The sequence below is a fragment of the Periophthalmus magnuspinnatus genome, chromosome 11, assembly GCF_009829125.3.
Source record: "Periophthalmus magnuspinnatus isolate fPerMag1 chromosome 11, fPerMag1.2.pri, whole genome shotgun sequence".
In the NCBI taxonomy this organism is placed as follows: domain Eukaryota; kingdom Metazoa; phylum Chordata; class Actinopteri; order Gobiiformes; family Gobiidae; genus Periophthalmus; species Periophthalmus magnuspinnatus.
The window spans coordinates 6,742,343-6,760,747 of record NC_047136.2 but is presented as its reverse complement, the minus strand read 5'-3'; the positions used below and the strand labels follow the sequence as shown (position 1 = coordinate 6,760,747).

Sequence of the window (18,405 nt, the reverse complement as noted above, 5' to 3'; positions counted from 1 at the left end):
AAATACATTAGAAAATAAAATAATATCCTGAAAAAACTTTATGTTTGCCTTCATTATCCTGTTTGGTCCAGGGCTTTATATACACGATCAAACTGTATTGTGTGTATTGTTGTAAAATCTACACTTATACAAATAACCAAGGAAAATACCTTAGCCTATAATTCAAGTAACTTCTCTTTGGTGAAGTTTGTTTGCCTGTATTGAAGGGAATCCTTATTTACAGGGTTAAGTTAAACCTAATGATCCTGCTAATCTAATGCAAATGGATCTGACTGCTCAAACCACTGACCCCACCTTTGCATTTATGGCCCATCAACTTCTGAAGAGAGTGCTATTACACAGATAAACACACCCCAAAATCTATTGTCCCGACCAGGTATAAGAGCAGAGCGGTCTTAGGGTACACAGGACTCAGACCCCATCAGCCTTCATTCTACAAACAACAAGCAGGAAGATGGTGAACTTGGGATGCCAGCTGCCCATCCTTGTCCCACCTGGTGGCACTGAACACCAAGGTTTTCTAAAAAGCACGACTTACCTGGCGAAGATTGCTCTTATTCTTCAAGGCGCTCCAGACAAAATGCTTACTTTCAACCAGGTAAGAGAATGAGAAAGGAACGTTTACATATTTATTGTTTAATTACTTGTATAATACTAACTTGACTGTTTCAGTTGATGTACAGGCTGGCCCCACTGATCCCTGATAGAAAATCTGTGGAGGTCAACATCAGAGTCTGTCTCTCCAGCAGCAAGTGCTTTGTTAAGGTAATGTATTTTTCTAATAATTTTGTGCTATTGTAGCCTTGTGCTTGTAGACAGAGGGAGTCATATGTGTTTTGTTGTACAGGTTCCACTCATCCCTGGGTCCCAGAACAGTAAAAAAAACTACTGGAAACTGGACACGCAGCAGATCACAGAGAAGATGGTGCGGCGCCACTTCAGAGGGATCCTGGAGTTCTTCCCTGAGTTGGCCCCAAAACTCCAAACTCAAATTCAACCACCAGAGCAGAGGAATTCTGTCTGCTCACCTGAAGCTGCCTGCAAAGTCAAATGTGAAGTTAAATTTAGCAGTCCTTTTTCAATTGAATCTATTCTAAGGAGGGACAGTCCATGTGTCAGGACCCCCACACCCTCTACTCTGTCCACTGTCCTGATCAGAGCAGAGCAGCAGTCTGGATTCTCTCACGGGAGGGTAAAAAGGACCTTCAACTGGGACACAGAGGAGCCTGACAGTTCATTTGAACCGTCCCCCATGTGGCCGGTAGAGGGCAGCACACACCACGGACTCTGTTCACCTGGAGCAGCAAAAGTCATCAAGAGGAAGCGCGTGAGCAGTGAGCCCTCATTCCCCATGAACACCAGCAGATCCAGCTCTGGACCCTGTTTCAGCAGCCCACAGAGCAGTTACAACACTTACTCTGCACCAGTTCTGTGCCATAGCATTTTTAGATCTTGGGTGTAAAATTAATTGCAAAATTTCTGCAGCACTTTTTTTTGAATAAAATGTTTCAAAAAGCGTTACAGCCTATTGTTACTGTACATTTCTAATGTTAGCCTCAACTGTACGTAGCTAAAGCTAAATAAATAGCCAATGCAAGTAAATCCAGATGTCACAGATTTACAGCCTGTATCCCAGCCTAAATCCTCCCCAAATAACTTAAATCTACTGTTTACACTGTTTCACATTATAGTGACAAACATCATACATTAGAGTTGGAATAAAAGTTGAGACAATTGAAATAAAATGCCTTTTTATTATTCAGCCGTGTCATAACCTCGTCTCCAGAACAATCACAGCAGGACTACAACTGGTTCATCAACCTAGCTATCCTCAATAGCACATAAAACTGTTTTATTTGACCACCAGTGATAGCATTTAAGATTTTTCTATCAGACATCCAATGAGCATACAAAATAGTTAACCTACAAGTGATACTGTATATAAAACACTTGTCTCTAGATTTATCCCTGACCCACCCCCAATTTCACCCGCATCCCCTTTAGAACATTTGTGACACTGACATTTTTATGCTTAAACAAGCACATATTAAGAATGCATAATTCTCCATTTTCAGGATTATAAAAAAACTACACAATGTTACACTTTAAGTCAAGAGTACATTTAACTGATTATTAGTGTTCTACACATTCTGCCATAGACCAAAAGAACTGTATAATATCACTATAACTTAATACTAAATGCCATCTACGTAAAAAAAAAAAAAAAAAAAAAATACAAATGTTTTTGATTAAAAAGATAAAATGAAGATGGCGAGAGCAAAGGCAAGCTGGGTCGGTACCAAAACAAAGTGAGTAATACAAAAAGAAATAAAAAAGTATAAGAAACAAAAACTGATAATACAGGCAAGGCTAAACGTATGTATGTTTCCAACTTAAAACCACCTTGTGTGCATCAAATTTGAACCTGCTTTAAGCCTTCTACAGCAATTCCTCTTCTTGGTACTCTTTTCTTGTACAATAATACAACTTCCTTAAACATTCCAGTGGCAACCATCTTTGTCATGTTTCAGGCACTTTCCAAGACCCCTCATCTCTTCATACCTTCAACAACTCTTCAGGCCATTTCTAATGCTCTTTTAGATAATATGGGCCAACCACAATGCAGGTTTTACTGAATAAAACTGAAAGAAAGGATAAAAGATTTGATTAGTATAATATAACTAAAGGATGATTTGAAGAGTCACTGGTGTAAGTTTTACCAATTCTACAGGTCGGTGTCAAACCAGGCCAGCTGGTTGCTGTCCATTAGGTCCTGGGTGTGTCCCAGATCTGGCAATGGATCAGTGTGGTGGCCCAGGTCTGGCAGAGTCTCAGCGTGATAGTCCGCACCTTCCATCATAGGGTCCAACAGGGCGTCCTGACCATAGGGGGCTGGATAGGCCCGGTATGCACCATCTAACACAACAATTAATGGTCAGCATGATAAACAGTAAAGACAATGTTGGGTATAAATAAACTGATGCGTACCATCTTGTCTGTAGGCCAGTGGATCTCCTTGAGCTCCAATGTCCAGTCCCAAGTCTCCAGTCTGCCAAAATGTCTCAATGTTAGCATGACGTGTACACAATGGCTTAATACTAATAAAGGCCCTGTACCCATAAGACTGTAATAAGTTTTATTTTGAGGGGAAAGAACATGAAGACATTTCTTGGTAATTGATAAGCCAATTAGGGAACTGGAATGAGAAGAGAAATTCACAATAGCAATAATAATGCAGACCCATTTTTACCACAAACCCAGAATGGAGTTGTTGTGCTGTGTTGATGACGAAGGTTAACCCTACTTGTCAGGTCACAGTGAATAGTATGCCTTTTAAGTCACACTGTGATGTTGAAGGACATGCTGTGATTTACTTTTCTCTTTTCAGAGCTGTAATCCCCCCCTGCCTGAAAGCTGTAAAATGTGCAAATTAATTTATGCACTTAAAGAATCAGGTTGTGTGAAAGGACTTGTGGCAGCAGCTGTCACCATATTTGATTAGTTTATCGAGGTAAAGTTATTAAAAACTTAAAATTAAACATACCTCATTCCACGCCATTGGTTCGGTTCTGAACAAAGAGCTTGTCAGTTCAACTGACAGTCGTTTCTTATAATCCTGTGGCTTGTCTTCAGACATACGGAATAGGACAGCTGCAGCATATGTTGCTAAAAGGAAAAAAAACAAAACTACTTTATAGCTGCAATTGAATAAAAATTAAATTGTCAGTGATATACAGTACATGAACTTACCAACACCCTCGTTTCTTGAGTGAAGCAGCTCGGTAAGTGGAGCAGTCGCTCCTTCAGCTTCTATCGCCTCTGCTGCTTCTTTGTCCTGAGCCAGTTCACAGAGCACACCTGCCGCCACACGCTGAATGTTCTCCACTGGAGAGTAGAGCAGCTTCAGAGGGAAAACAGGTCAGAAAATTAACTTTTATAAAAGATGTAACCCTTAAGCATTAAAACCAAACTGCTCACCTGGACAAAGAGTGGAATGGTGTTAAGTCCTCTGATGACAATTCTGTTATGGACATCCCGAGCCAGAATGTGCAGGGCACCTGTGCACCCCTCCACTATTTCCTCCATACGCACTCCCTCCTGTGTAGGAACAAAAAAATAAGCAAAAGCACATGCACATAGATCAGAGGTACAAAACCTTGAGACATTGAAGTTTAGAAACAGACCACAAACTGCTGTTGGTTGCCTCCCATGCTTGTGCGCCTCTGGGTGTCCTGGTGTGCCCTCACCAGCAGCTGCACGAGTCTGGGGATTGCTCCCTGCTCACGCAGTGCACTGTGATTGGCGGGACAAAGAGCGAGATTGCGAATAAGTCCAACAGTGGCCTACAAGGAAAGAGTGAATGTTTTGTTAGAAGTACAAATTAAAACTCAAGATTAATTATAGTTGCATACATGACTGTGACAGTGACCTTGATGAGAGGCCAATGGGATGGAGGGTGCAGTAGTTTGACCACAACTGGCAGCCCATAGTGAAGGCGTACAGCGTTCTGGGCCATTTCAGCGTCCTGGTGGCGTGAAGTGAGGTGGCGCAGGGCACACACAGCAGGCTCTGTTATGTCCTCCCTGTCACCAGCACGAAGCACTGTTCTCACCAGGGCCTCAATACCTCCAACCTTTACATTACAAGAGAAGTTTCAACTACAAATCTGAAATTCACATCTTCATACATTTTTTGTGTTTTCCAAAGCCTACCTGGCACACCATGAGTTTGTTGCTGTAGTTGTTGCATGTGAGGTTAGACAGGATGCCCGCAGCACAAGTCACAACATTGATGTCATCGCTGCCCAAAAGCTGTACCAGCGTTCCCAAGAGACCTTCCATTCCCTCCTGTGCATAAAGGGATTAAATCAAGAATGGAATATTGTGTATTCACTACATGCCATCAGCACACTGCCTGTACCTGTTTAGTGGCAGCATCAGAGAGATTCCTCAGAGTCCAGAGGCAGTTCTGAACTAAACGCTGACTGGGATCTGTCAGGTGGAGCCCCAAGGCCTGCATACCCCCTACACAACAAAACATCAAATAGTAAAATATACAGTATGCATAAGAAACATTTTAAAGGGATGGGTACAGAATCCTAGAATCATTGTGGCTACTGAATTGACAATCTCTATTCGGTGCGGAGAACTCACAAAATGTCACACATTTCTGCACTTTAGCTGATGTGCCTTAAACCTAGTGTAAAAGCTTTTAAACTCAATTTCAATAAGTGAAAAGGCTTCAAAACAGGCCCATTTTCATTAAAAAAGTGGGAATAAATTCCATCTAAAAGTATCAGAAATTTAATTATAATTGTAAACGTTTACATTTTATAAATGTTTTGGTTTACGTACTGATAAAAGTACTATTAAAAGACTGGATAATCAATACAGAATATGAGTAAGACTAGTACAATCAATATAACCTTGTTACCCACCCCTAATTAATTCATATTAAATATGCCATTGTACATACCAGCCTCTACGATAGCAGGCTTGTTGCTGGAGCATACAGACAACACTTTGAGCACTCGACTGGTGGTCCACAGCAGTTTCTCATATGTAAATGTCCTCATGATGTTGACCAGAGCCTGAGGCCCACCACTGGCCAGAATGATCAGCTAAAGTTAAATCAGATTTTATAATAAGTTTCTTGAATCATTTATGAAAGTCATAACCAAAACAAAAAAATAACGTGGGTAGGGTACCTTGCTTTCCTGATTGCCATAAGCCAGAATCTGGAGGCAGTCAGTGGTAATAGCCAGGAATTTGACATTTGTATTGGACAATAATGCAACCATTTTCTGCAGTCCTCCAGCCAAACGAACTGCCATTTTTGCTCCTTCTTGGTGCAGTAACAGGTTGTGAAGGGTGGTGATAGCATAGAAAAGCACACTGTCTACAGGAGAACTGAACACATGGTAAATGCATTAGAGATCAAGTTGTCAAGCTGTCATTGCTAATTGAGGACATAATCACTTACCCGAGCATCTTGACTAAGGCCGGAATGCCTCCAGATTTGAAGATCGCCAGCAGCCCCTCGCGATGATGAGAGAGATTGTGCAGGGTTCCAGCCGAGCAGCGAGCGGTCTCCACATCACCAGTGTTTTGCATGGCACGGACCACCGCAGACACCATCTGTGGAGAGCGCATCAGGGCATGGCGGGATGCCTCCTTCTTTGATAACTGGTGTACCATCACAGCCGCTTTGTTCACAACCACCTGTAATACATAACATTTTAGGGATTCTATATATGGCAAATGGTTAGAGACAACTCTGTTACCAAAACATTTTATGATTTTCACCTGATCTTCGTCATTGAGGAGTTTAGTGAGCTCAGGTATGGCACGAGTTGCCAGTTCTGCATCATCTTGGTAGTTAATGAGATTGACAACAGCATGTTTTAACATCTGTGAAGGCTCAGCCAAGCGCTGCACTGCAGTGGGGTGGGCAGCATCCAGCTGAGTAGGAGGGATCTGAAGGCCCTCCTCCAGAGTCTCTGGGAACATGGCGGCCCTCACACGCTGAGCCCGAGTCATGGCGAAACCCTCAATATCTGAAAATGCAGAAGAGCTTTAATTGTGAGTCCCTCAGATCTCCTCTCAGTCTGTGAAGCACCCACCTGTGGCCTCTGGGGTGAAAGGCTGATTAAACTCCCAGTCGTACAAAGTTGGGTCGTCCTCTTCAGCATCTGGGTTCCCCTTCCCACTCAGAGAGGGGGCCGTGGTCGTCACCCCAGACTGGATGCCTGAGTCCAGATAGGACTGCTGCTGCCACTGGCTCACAGCCACCTTACTGTCTCCCATGGCCATGTCCAACTCCATCAAATCAGCTGGAGTAAAGTCAAAAGATTATGGGAACATTATTAATACAAGTACTTCAACAGTGTATTTGTAAATGTAATAGCTGAATTTCAAGTATCACACTAAACAATCAAAGAGTAAGTATAGTAGTGTAGAAATATCACTTTAAACTACGCCCGTGTAATCAACTTATAATAATTCAATCAAGATCATTAATTGTCAATCATCGGCCCGGGACTTTTAATCTGAGAGATCTACAGTCAAATCTTGTAAGCAGTGTAAGCAGTCGGGAGCAGGGGGATGTGACTTTTTTTTTTAAGTTAACTAGCATTGATTAAAGGCCTTTGTTTACATTGATTAAATTGTTATTTTTTCATATTGCCCAGCCCACCTTTATCCCCTCCAAAGAATTTTTCTTTCTTTATTTAATCAATTTTTATTACTGCCCTTTATAATAGATGATAAAATACATAAAAGCCAGATTATCACATTTTCACTAGATATTTCCCACCCCTATCCATGTCTGTCATGATCTATGTCACTACCAGATAAAGTGCTTTTATTGTGGATTCAATCAAACCTCAAAGTTGCAATATAATCTCCTTGGATAATGAAGCGCTAACTTACACTGGGTAGCCATTGTTCTTGCTGACCCTCAGCCCGTACAGCAGATTAAACTGGAAAAAGAAACAAAGAGAAAAGTTGAACACTTTTTTTTCTCCAATGATTGATTTGCATTTGAAAACTGTCAAGTGTCTCCACCACTACCTGGCTTGCAAACGTACAAGTGAGGGGAAATGCCACCACCTCCAGTCGAGAGCAAAGCAGTGGGTATTTCCAGGCCAGCATGAACACAATTCACCATTCAGCAGCAACCAACATCAAAGGCATATTTCTGTCCCTCCCCCCACACGGCCAAGGCCCGACCTCAAAGATTGGGTTTCCAATGAGAGAAACTACTTTCTTCGCCTAAATCTTTTCTCATCAGAAGGAGTCCATCGTTTCACAACATCAGTGAAGACGACAACTACTTACTTTAGTCATATAACTGTAATTAAACATTAGCTCCATATGAATTATGTGATCATTATTTCACAGACTGCTGCTATATGAATGCTCAAACTGCGATACATTTATCAAATTTATGTCTGTATGTTTGTTTAGTAAAGCTTTTCTATTTATTTAAGTACATTACTTAAGAAACTCCTGTTTTTATATTAAATTATTGTTTAAAAAAAATGCACATTAAAGCCATTTGAATATTTTATAACTACTTTTAACAGTACTAACAAGTGTTATGATTTTTACTAAATTTGACTAAGGTGAAGCTAAAGTGATGCCCCCTTGAGGACATTTCTTGAGTGCAAGAAATAATTTACAAAACACCACATTTAGCCATGGTTCCTGCCTCATACTGATGTAATTTCTTTATATTACTAAATAATTGTAAGCTTATTTTACTAATCAATTTGTTACGATGAATTTGAATAGTTACCACTCAAGAACTGTAAGTTACTCATATTTGTTTTATTCTACAGCTGCTGTTTTTTGTCAGTTTACTGTTGCAACACTGAAATGTCACAATTGAGGTACAAAGGTTCTCTCATCATACAAAAAGTTACTTTTTAAGGCTAAGTGGAAAGTCCCCACTTCCCACTATATTCCATCTTAATCATGTCACCGTTGTATTATTATTTTTATAAGATTTGTTCTTGTAAGTCGAGCACTTGGATACACTTTTATGTTTAGTATTGTTATTGTGGCATAAATTCAAGGGACACAAGTAGTACAATACACGTATACAGATGTCATCTATCGATGTGTAAATGTGGAAGAAATAGTTCAACTGAGCTATATTATTCGTTTTGCCGTGGGTTTTGTTAAGGACTCCAGGAGTAAAGGCATGCCATGTTAAAAAACGGGATCTTATTGGGTAGCTAGGTGTTCTCACATAACATGAATGTTACTTCTTGCCATGCATTCATCGTGGGATTATCAGGGATGTGAAGCTACACTTATGAAGCTACACTTATTCTCAGCTACTTCAACTTCAATTAACGGGACTGTGCTTTAGCCTTCAGCCTACCTTCTTCAACGTAAGCTAACCTTGCGTGCGTAGCTAAGCACTAGCTTTAAGTTGCTAACTAGCTAACATAAACAAACCTAGATTCGAGGTTCGTAAACACTACAAAAGCAGGACGACATTTGTCATATGACTTAGTGTAAAGTATAGCGTTTAAATGATGCATGCAAAGGAAAGACAGTGACGATACATCCACATTTACACTGACTCGGTTAGCTTAGCCAGGACGTATGAAAAGTAGATCCAACAAGCCACCAGCCAAATCAGAAAACCCCACCGGAGCCCACTCCCTCGCCAAAGATGATTTTCCTTCGTGAACCAGACATTGACGTGTTCCAAGCACAATCGAGCGTTAGTTTAAAACACCGTATCTTTACCAGTATTGAGTGGTTCCTCCGTGGCTCTTGCTGGGATTTTTTCCTCTTTTACTCGACTGAAATGGAAAAGGACTGCTGTGAGGTGAACCACCCGTGTCGAGTCCTAACCACACCCGCCGTAGCTCCACCGAAGATGCTGCTTCCGCCTGTAAAATCTAACGACAAGATGGCGGAAGGAGACATTACAATATTCCGCCGCACTTGATAAAATAGGGCTATATTTTAAACTAGTTGTTTAACTATTGAATGAACTAAGACACAATAAAAGAATAATCTGAAACATTTAGGATTAGGAGTAATAACAACAATCTAATCAGAGGACAAAGGATAGTGTGGTAGTTTACTGTAGTGTATGCAAAAGTACACTGGATTCATTAGTGAGGAATGTGCTTCATGAGCTGGTACAGTAATGGGAATTTGGGGGTGGGGGATTTGAGAAAAAATAAGGTACAGTTGACTCCGAACCACAGATGCTCATATTCTGACGTAACAATGGACACATAGTTATTCTCTTGATCTAACTTGATAATTATAATACAATAAATATAATTGCACAGTAAAGGAAGTAAAAGGTCTCAAAGGATATCAGGTTGTGAACAATGTAGGTACCACTGCCTTTTGCAAAAAAAAACATAAGTCCGACCCCTCATCATTCTTGTTAGCTACAATATAATGGCAACTATTTGTATGTGTTTTGCAATGGCACAAATAATGGTCATTACTTTAAATAAAGTCTAGAAGATACAGAAAAGCACTTCAAGGCTGGCTTTTAAGGCAACCGCTTTTAATAATAAAAGCAAAAATTGGAAGGTGGGTTGATTAAACAAAAGTCAGGCAAAGCAATCCGAATAAATACACCTTTTATTTGACTGATTAACAGATTTGATTATACAAACGCCAACACAGAGCTCTGAAATAACAGGACCAATCAGCATGACAATGACTGTACATTCTTGAGGTGACACTCCCATATTCTGAACCCCTAAACGCCGGTATTTACTACAGAATCACTAGTGTGTCTTTCTGTACAAATAAAGCTTAGCTATTCAGATGCAGCACAACCGTTGCAGTGCATTGTCTGTTTTTACCAGTATGGATAATAATGGATACAAGTGGTGGTTTGCCCAATATAAAACAACATTGTAAGGGGTGTTCTGCATGGATTAGTGTATGAATACATTTATTGGCTTTTGTAGTCAAACAGGCAACCTGTTACAATTAGTGTATTGGCTCCAGTAATGTTCTGTAATTTGGTTACAACTGAAAATCTCATATCAACATATTAGGTCTACAATGAATCAATTCCTTCATATTATCTACATGTGCCACATTCTCTCTTGGACTCACACAAAAGAACACACACACACACATACACACATAAAATACTGGTTTGCTTGTCCCTTTATCTTGCATTTCCAATTACAAACATTTAAAGTCTGTAAGCAATTTAGTTGTAGGCATTTTTGTTCTGTTTATCCAAAGAATACTGACCAAATGTGACCCATTTCATACGTAACATATACATTCACACAACCTGGTCCTATAGTACCTAAGTGCATTTTTTTCAACATGCGCACTTAAACCCTAGAGTAAAAAACAGTAACAAGTCCATCACGATGATGGATCTCTCCACTCCAATCAAGTTCAGATATAATCTATCCAAAGAGGCTTCACACTCCAACATTTCCCTCTACAATGGCCCCAAATGCTTGTTTTTGAGAAACAGACAGCCTTGAATGTAACAGTGGCAAATCACCATCCTCCGCATAACAGACAGGAAGATAAAATGGAGCAAGAAGAATGTTTCTGTAAGGTTTTAAAGGAGGACATCAACTTCTTCTCATTTAGGACAAAGTGAAAAATGTTGTGAATAAATCTGTCCACTCTGACCCCATTTCCTTGCCCATATTTCTCTATTCTCACATCTTTACAATGAACAGAGGAAAATGGGAGGTGAGGTTGAAGAGCCAGGAGGTGACTCAGAGGGAAGGAGTGACAAAGAGGGAGGAGTTTGATGTGTGTTGGTCTTCATGTGTCTTGTCCGTCATTGGCGGGGGTTTCGTTGGCATTGGACAAGTCTACTTCAGTGTCGCGACTGGATATGCGGTCCAATTCTGCCTGTACATCACTAATTCCAAGCTTTGAACCTGTATCAAAACATATCAATTTACAAACATTAGACCAAATGCTTTTTTTTATTTGCATGATTGGAAAAAAAATATATATATATTTTTTTTGTGAATTTAATATGGTGCAAAAATGCAACTTGCAAACAAGCATGGTTTTAATTAAGGCTGAACTCAAAAGAAGTATAAGCTTATGCATAAGATGCACTTTTGTCACTGTAGTGAATATAACAAATGTACAACTGTGTAGTGTTTGATAAGAGATAAAGCAATATCTCAAGCAGATTTTTGGAGCTTAAATGTCCAGCCTAGGCTGATACTTTGTTTTGGCCGACCACCGGACAAAGTAAAATACAAGTTTGCTTGAGGAACACCAGTTGATCAAAAACCGGCGCTGAACTTGTACACTTCTGTGGTAGAGGTTTATAGGGGCAGTAGTGGATAGAATACAGATATTATTCCTTATTGTATTTTTCTTAGCATTGCAAGTAAAGACAGTAATTTAGTCCATAGTGATAATTTGGCTAAAATTGTGAAAATAAAATACAAAAAAAAATTATAAAAAGAGAATGACGCCTTCTCCTGGTCCACGTTCTCAAAATGAATACAATCCATCAGAATATATAAAGCCTCTCCCTCATCTGCCCATCACCAAAACAAAGCAGGAGTTGGTTGTTGACCATTAAAGTTAAGAATAAAAACAATCCCAAAAAGTACCATGTATGCAAATGATCTTCAAAATACTAAATATTGCAAGTTTACAAGTGTATACTACAATATTCAGCCTTATTTAGACCCACATGCTGTGTGTTGATTGCGGGCTTTAGCCATTGCAGATGTAAATAACATGCAAAAAAAAAATAAAAATAAAAAATAAAAAACAGGGCAAATTAACAGTAGTGGGTGGGCCAAAGTGTCTTGCCAGATTTTTCCCATGTTGGCACAATAACTAATCCAGTTGACTAAATTCATATTAGCTAGTACTTATGCTTCAAGCATTCTTTATTGCCTCAAAGCAAACAAAAAATACATAGAAAACATTGTTTTGCAATGCAAGAATATTAACAGCTTGTACAAAGGGTAAACAGAAGGGTGATAAAATGATGGATGCTTCTGATTCAAGACTCAAGTAGCAGTGACTGTGATGTTACTCTCACACACCTCAACGTGGCCAGCATCCTCTGGCTAGTGCATACACATACACACACATGTGAACGGTGGTTATAGTGAGACTGTACAACAAATGTTATGAGTGTTATGAAGAAAAAGTGTGACACATTTTACAACACAAGCACTGGTGTGTATGAGGGGGAAGAAAATAAGCTAAAATCTGACTTTCTATTCCTAGGTTCTCTGTGGTTTATTTTACAGTAGAATTTGGAATGTGGTAAAAATATTAAAGTGTTGGCAAATATACTGAGCATATTCATGTTTTATGTAAAACAATAAATCAGAGGAACTGAAGGTCCACCCTCGGAAAAACTAAACATAACAGATATAATTCCAATCTACTATATTTTAGATCATCAGTCCGTTTCCTCCAATCTTTCATAATACAAACAGCAATAAACATAGGAACATGCATTATGCACTATATATTTATAATGTAATTTTACTTTTCTCCAAGATTCAATGATCAAGATTAAGCCATTGTTCATATATTTTTATTGTCCTGTTAAATAGTGGCATGGCATTAATATAAATGGGTATATTCTGAGTTCAACTATTGTCAGTGGTTGCCAGTGGAACCCCAGCCTTGAGCTGCCTCCCTGGGCTCCACCCCTGCTGTCCAGCTCCAGTTCACATTGGAGCGGGTGATTGGAAGTTTCTGTCCACAATCCATAGAACACTTGACAGGAAATCTGATCTAGAATTTAATGTTGATCAATGGTAACAAAAATCAGCAGACATTTTGTGCTAAATACAGAATGCAAATTAGAGTTTTTTTCTTTTTAATGGAAATGATTAAAGGTGTAGAACACTTTTATAAATTGTTTCTACATTCATTCCATTAAATTCCTTGATTTCCTACTTTTATTGTCCACGCTCATTAAGCATGCATCATATGCATCATTTGCACCGCATCGTAGATGGGTACACATTGTGCTGCATTGCACAGGAAACCTCCCATCTGGACACTAGTTTCTTGCAGATCATCACTAACAAATAACTGTTTGTTAGTGGTGTTAATTAGCTGTGTCTATGGACACAAAATCCAACCTTTTTGAAAGCTGTAGGTACCCTGTAAGCCAAACATCTGTTGTTTGTTTTTACATTACATTACATGGCAAAATGTTTTCTGGGTTGCACAGAATTTTTTCCAATGGACTGGCAACTAGTCCAACTTCTGACAAGTTTAAGCTTAAAAAAAATAACCAGATATTTTAAAACATCCATGAGTAAGGGTTAAGTTAAATGTTATTACAATGTTGTTACATTGTACTTAGTGAGCTATGTGCACGGTATTACGGATATTGAGGAACAACACTGTTACAGAAAATGATTATATCGTTAGCTATCCAGCGTCATTGAAGTAGAATGGAAACACTTTATTATTACCAAAATAAATGTGTTGAAGAACTACACAAACCTGATTTCCGTACTGTTCCAGGAGTATTGTTGCCACCTGTCCCAGGAGGCCCACTTCCAGCTTTTTTTGTCAGTAGACTGTTAAAGAAGTTTGCCAAAACACCCTCACTAGTCTGACCTGAAGCATAAAGTGAAAGTTAAACATATAAGTCTTTTCAGTAAAATTAATTATTTTGAAATGGCGTACAAATAAAAACTTTTTACCTGCTTGAGGCATGGCATTAGCAACATTGGCTGCTGCTGAGCGGTTACTCGTCCTTGGAGAACCTGTGGGTGCTCTGCTGGTTGTGTCCTATAAACATACACAGTATATTTTAAGGTCTTTGAAATTGAAGATAAGACATTTAAACAGGTCACATCCAACATAAAAAAGTCACTTACCACTGGCCGCCCTGTGGTCACAGCAGGTTGCTTGGCTAATAGTGACTGCAGATTTCAGAATAAGATACATTACAAACAAACTGGTACATAATAAAACCAAAGCCTAAACATTTAGTAAAAATAGTTGCCAGACCTGAAGTTTTACCAGAAAGACCTGGTCATCTTCAGCTTGGATCTCCTTTTCATGGACGATCTGGTTGGGAAAATACAATTACATAAATACAGTTAATTCATTTAAAAATAAGGTAATGTAAAACAAAGCCATGTTAGATTTAATGTAAATTTAAAGTCTAGCACATATTTTATATAAGACTGACGCAATACCTTTCTGACAGGAGGCTTAACTATTACATCTTCAAAGCTGTCATCTGCTTTTACTGTCTGAAAATTCTCATGGAGGATTGCAATCTTTTTCTCATTGTCCCAACCTGAAGGACTAAAGTTGGCAAAAAATTATTAGATTCATTAGCATAATTCACTCAAAGCTATTTTCTTAAACTTACATGAAAACAGCATCTCTTTCCACCACCTGAGCAGGACAGTGGAAAGGAAAGCCATAAAGACGGTGAACCAAGTATTTATAAAGCACATCCAAATTCTTCATCTCCTTTACTGATGTATACACAAGAGAAGCCCCATCTGATAGGCAGTCAAAGATAAGTATATCCAACCACTTCATAGAAACTGAAGCATTTATGTACTCAGTTTACACTAGTATCAAGAAAAATATATTTTCACAATGAAAAAAATAGAGTAGAATATTACTCTAAATACATTTAGAAAATAAAGTTTTGTGCTGTTAAACACATTTAACAGAAAAGTATTTCCAGTGAAGGATACACTGTAGACAGAAGTGTCTGACATGGGACTGAATAAAGTCAAGGTGTTCGTCTCTGTAGTCGTGCTCTTTCTCCAATGTGCTGATGGCATCACACTGGGGAAGGACAAGACACAGTCAGAGATAATTGATTGTGAATGCAAATAGCACTCATATTTCTCATCTTATCGTATAGTACACAGCTTCCTAAACAATAATATAAACTAATAAAATGCTACCAATGTAAAACAAACCTTGGTGCAGACCACCATTACTGGTATTCCCAGGTTATGTGTGAGTGTGTTGTCCCCCAAGGGTAGAAGAATACTTTCTTCATCTTCATTCCTTCTTTGTGGTGTACCATCCTCTCCACTGCCTGGTTCTGTGTATTCCTGAAACTGCTTAACAACTATCATAGGAAAAAAAAAAGTTTTGTAAAATGTACTGCTAGCTAGTATAAACTTAGTTGTGAAAAGTATTAAGAGGCACATTCTTATAAATTAGTCTACCCACTTTTGTGTTCTAGCTCTCTTAGTGTTTCTGGGGGGACCCGTAGTTTGTCAATGTGTTCCCTTGCAACAGCCGCCCATTTCTGCAAAGAGTCCAAAGCATTCCACGGCCGTGACATGTCAACTGTTATCAGCAACAGTGTGTCACTAAGCGCATCCACAGGTATTGCTACTCCCTGCAGACCTTTGTGATAGAGGTCTCCATCTAGAACCCAAGCATTACATCTTGTGTGGTCTGAAGACAAACAAAATAAAATTAGAACATATTCAGGTGTCTCATCAGCATAACAATATAATTTTACCATCGATGTCGTCGTCATGAACACTGAAGTAGAGGTATTCAAGGCCACGCCCCTTCATATACTCTTCAACTCCTTGCAGCTTGGCAACTAAGGTGGTTTTTCCTGAGCCCACCTCACCTAAAAGATTAAATATAATTTAAGTCCTTGGCTTGAACATAACAAACAAGTGCATCTCATTAATGAAGAATATCCCCACCCACCCACCCACACCCACACCAACACACACACCCACTTCATTAATGAACAATACAAACACAAAATGTTACAGGTGCTTTTAAAGGTATAAAATTGTATCATTCAATGAGTTTTTAAACACAGTGAAACATTACCCTACATAATTTTTCAAAAGAATCATTCTGTCCTATCTTATGTAATCCATGTGAGTTTGTTGAACTTGAATATAAAATTATATATTTTATGTATATATGCCATATTAGACCATGCCGACAGGGGGACTCGTCGCATTAAAAACAAAGCTGTGTGGATGTTGTGTATCCACTACAACTCAGCTGGTGTGGTATCCACGGTTTTGCCATGTACACGAACAGGATGTACAATGTGTTTTATTCTGGGCCAAGCGAGACAGGGGGCATCACTCTGCATTATAAAACAACCTGTGCCCGTTTACACACCCTGATGAGTCGGCATCAGCATCCTTCTGTCGCTGCTGCTAGCATCCCTCAAAGCTAGAATGACTTGCACTGCATTGTATCGTGTGGCGACGCGTGCCTATATGCCAAAGTAAAACACCATGCATCATAACATAACTAGATCTGCCTATTCTTATGAAGAAACGAGTAAACATGTGCCAATATAGCGCATCATTAAGCCATGCTGCATTACAAGACTAAAGATGCTGCAGATTCTTGACTCCTCAAGCTAACGATGTCCATTGGTTAGCTAGAGCATGCAGACACAACACAGATACCCACCCATGACCAGGACATTTTTGCCAGCCGGTAGTTTAGATCTTGAATGGGTTGACACTTCACTCAGGATAGTGGACCTAAAACACACACCATACGTGAAATTTAATCCCTAATTAGCCCGTTTTGTAAACAAAAAGTAACGACTGACAGCGTGAGGCTAATACAAGCTAGTGCTGCTGTATCTATTGGCCAGTGCCTGGTCCTGATGCTAGCTAGCTTTATTAGCAGGCTAGCTGTCAAACCAGCATCATCTTTGTAACAATGGCCACTCCATCTCCGTTAACTCAAATTACAAGATCCAATCTTGGGTATTCCCACGCTCACCATAGATTTTGTCCATCATCCTCCTCTGGGTTGGAGTTTTCCAATGTAGTCTTAGGTCCAGTGGATGAGGAGGATAATAATGCACTCCTCCCTGAAGTCGCCATCTTCGCAGGGTTGATAAACCGAGCAGGTCGCCCGGATGTAGCAGCGCTGCGCTAAACCAAAGCTAGCCCCGTGTGTGTGTTTGTGTGTGTGTGTGTGTGTGTGTGTGTGTGTGTGTGTGTGTGTGTGTGTGTCTGTATGTGTGTGTGCTCCACGGGCCGGGGCGTGGTCCACCGGGTCCATCGCACACACCACTGTCTCTGCGTCCAGTTCACGCTCAGTTAAGTAGCACAACAACTGTTCATTTGATTTGTCCCGAATCAAACCCACTTAATGTTTTTTTATTGCAATGTATCGCAAGAAACATTTAGGGTTTAAGACCTCTGGGGTGATGACAATAACGCTGTAATTGTCTGATAATTAGGTGAAGAGGAGAGGCCTACATGGGACTAAAGTGGTTAATTAGCTAGTTAATTCTCTAGCTAATTAATTGTAGTCCCCACAGTTATTTCCAATTTCTCCCAATCAGCTGATCGATATGTCTAATGTGATGTGCAAAGTTAGTTTTAAATAGGATAATGAAGTCTAAGCAAATTGGCTAGTTTGTGGCATGAATTGTCTCTGGTGAATCTTGTTGACTCTGACTGGCACAGCGTGAACTTTAAATTAACTGCTGTTTGGTCTCAGGTGTGCGGTCAGCGCTTATTATAAAACAACTGAAGCGTATCTTGGCCAATCAACATCGAGAAGCGGGTAAATAACTGTGAGCTCTGTTCACAGGTGCGGACACAAGATGGCGCTGACACACTGTGCGCACTGGACACTGGTCCCTCGGCTCGGCGCGCTCTCAGCGGCCCCCGATGGAGCGAGAGGATTACAAACTCCTGTTAAGTGGTGCACCGTCTTCCTCCTCCCCATCTTTTATCCAGAGTAGCCAAGCGCACGGAGCTCATCCTGATCGTAGGAACTAGATCCAGCTGGAGACAGCGCGCAAGCAAGCTGCCATCTGCAGTGTTGTAGATTAGGAAAAACAGTTAGACAAAGAGAGTGAGGGAAGGGAGATGGGTCCGGAGGCGGTGAGGTATCCGTGATTTTCAAGTAGCCTATACCGGCGGTGAAGTTC

At 39.9% G+C, this 18,405-nt stretch overlaps 3 protein-coding genes across 3 annotated transcripts; 1 reads left to right on the top strand and 2 right to left on the bottom strand.

Moving 5' to 3' along the window:
• Window positions 1-216: 216 nt before the first annotated feature.
• Window positions 217-1,462, top strand: si:rp71-45k5.2 (uncharacterized protein LOC560783 homolog). Its single transcript, XM_033975768.2, has 3 exons — window positions 217-598; window positions 673-765; window positions 848-1,462. Exons 1-3 carry the CDS (start codon window positions 455-457, stop codon window positions 1,460-1,462), a joined length of 852 nt encoding a protein of 283 aa, XP_033831659.1. The 5' UTR covers window positions 217-454.
• A 272-nt stretch (window positions 1,463-1,734) lies between these two features.
• On the bottom strand, window positions 1,735-9,421 carry LOC117378811 (catenin beta-1-like). The gene is made up of 17 exons (XM_033975486.1): window positions 9,264-9,421; window positions 7,431-7,480; window positions 6,623-6,832; window positions 6,306-6,556; window positions 5,983-6,221; window positions 5,708-5,909; window positions 5,476-5,620; window positions 4,921-5,024; window positions 4,713-4,847; window positions 4,430-4,633; window positions 4,185-4,343; window positions 3,979-4,098; window positions 3,751-3,901; window positions 3,545-3,666; window positions 2,989-3,049; window positions 2,721-2,916; window positions 1,735-2,642 (listed from the first exon to the last, which is right to left on the bottom strand). The coding sequence occupies exons 2-16, from the start codon at window positions 7,441-7,443 to the stop codon at window positions 2,726-2,728; spliced, it is 2,307 nt and encodes a 768-aa protein (XP_033831377.1). The 5' UTR covers window positions 7,444-7,480; window positions 9,264-9,421; the 3' UTR covers window positions 1,735-2,642; window positions 2,721-2,725.
• Window positions 9,422-10,106: 685 nt separating this feature from the next.
• On the bottom strand, window positions 10,107-17,460 carry dync1li1 (dynein, cytoplasmic 1, light intermediate chain 1). The gene is made up of 13 exons (XM_033975521.2): window positions 17,241-17,460; window positions 16,920-16,993; window positions 15,988-16,104; window positions 15,690-15,920; window positions 15,431-15,585; window positions 15,200-15,293; window positions 14,863-14,998; window positions 14,684-14,795; window positions 14,493-14,552; window positions 14,360-14,404; window positions 14,183-14,270; window positions 13,980-14,096; window positions 10,107-11,410 (listed from the first exon to the last, which is right to left on the bottom strand). The coding sequence occupies exons 1-13, from the start codon at window positions 17,342-17,344 to the stop codon at window positions 11,292-11,294; spliced, it is 1,452 nt and encodes a 483-aa protein (XP_033831412.1). The 5' UTR covers window positions 17,345-17,460; the 3' UTR covers window positions 10,107-11,291.
• Between the last annotated feature and the right edge of the window lie 945 nt (window positions 17,461-18,405).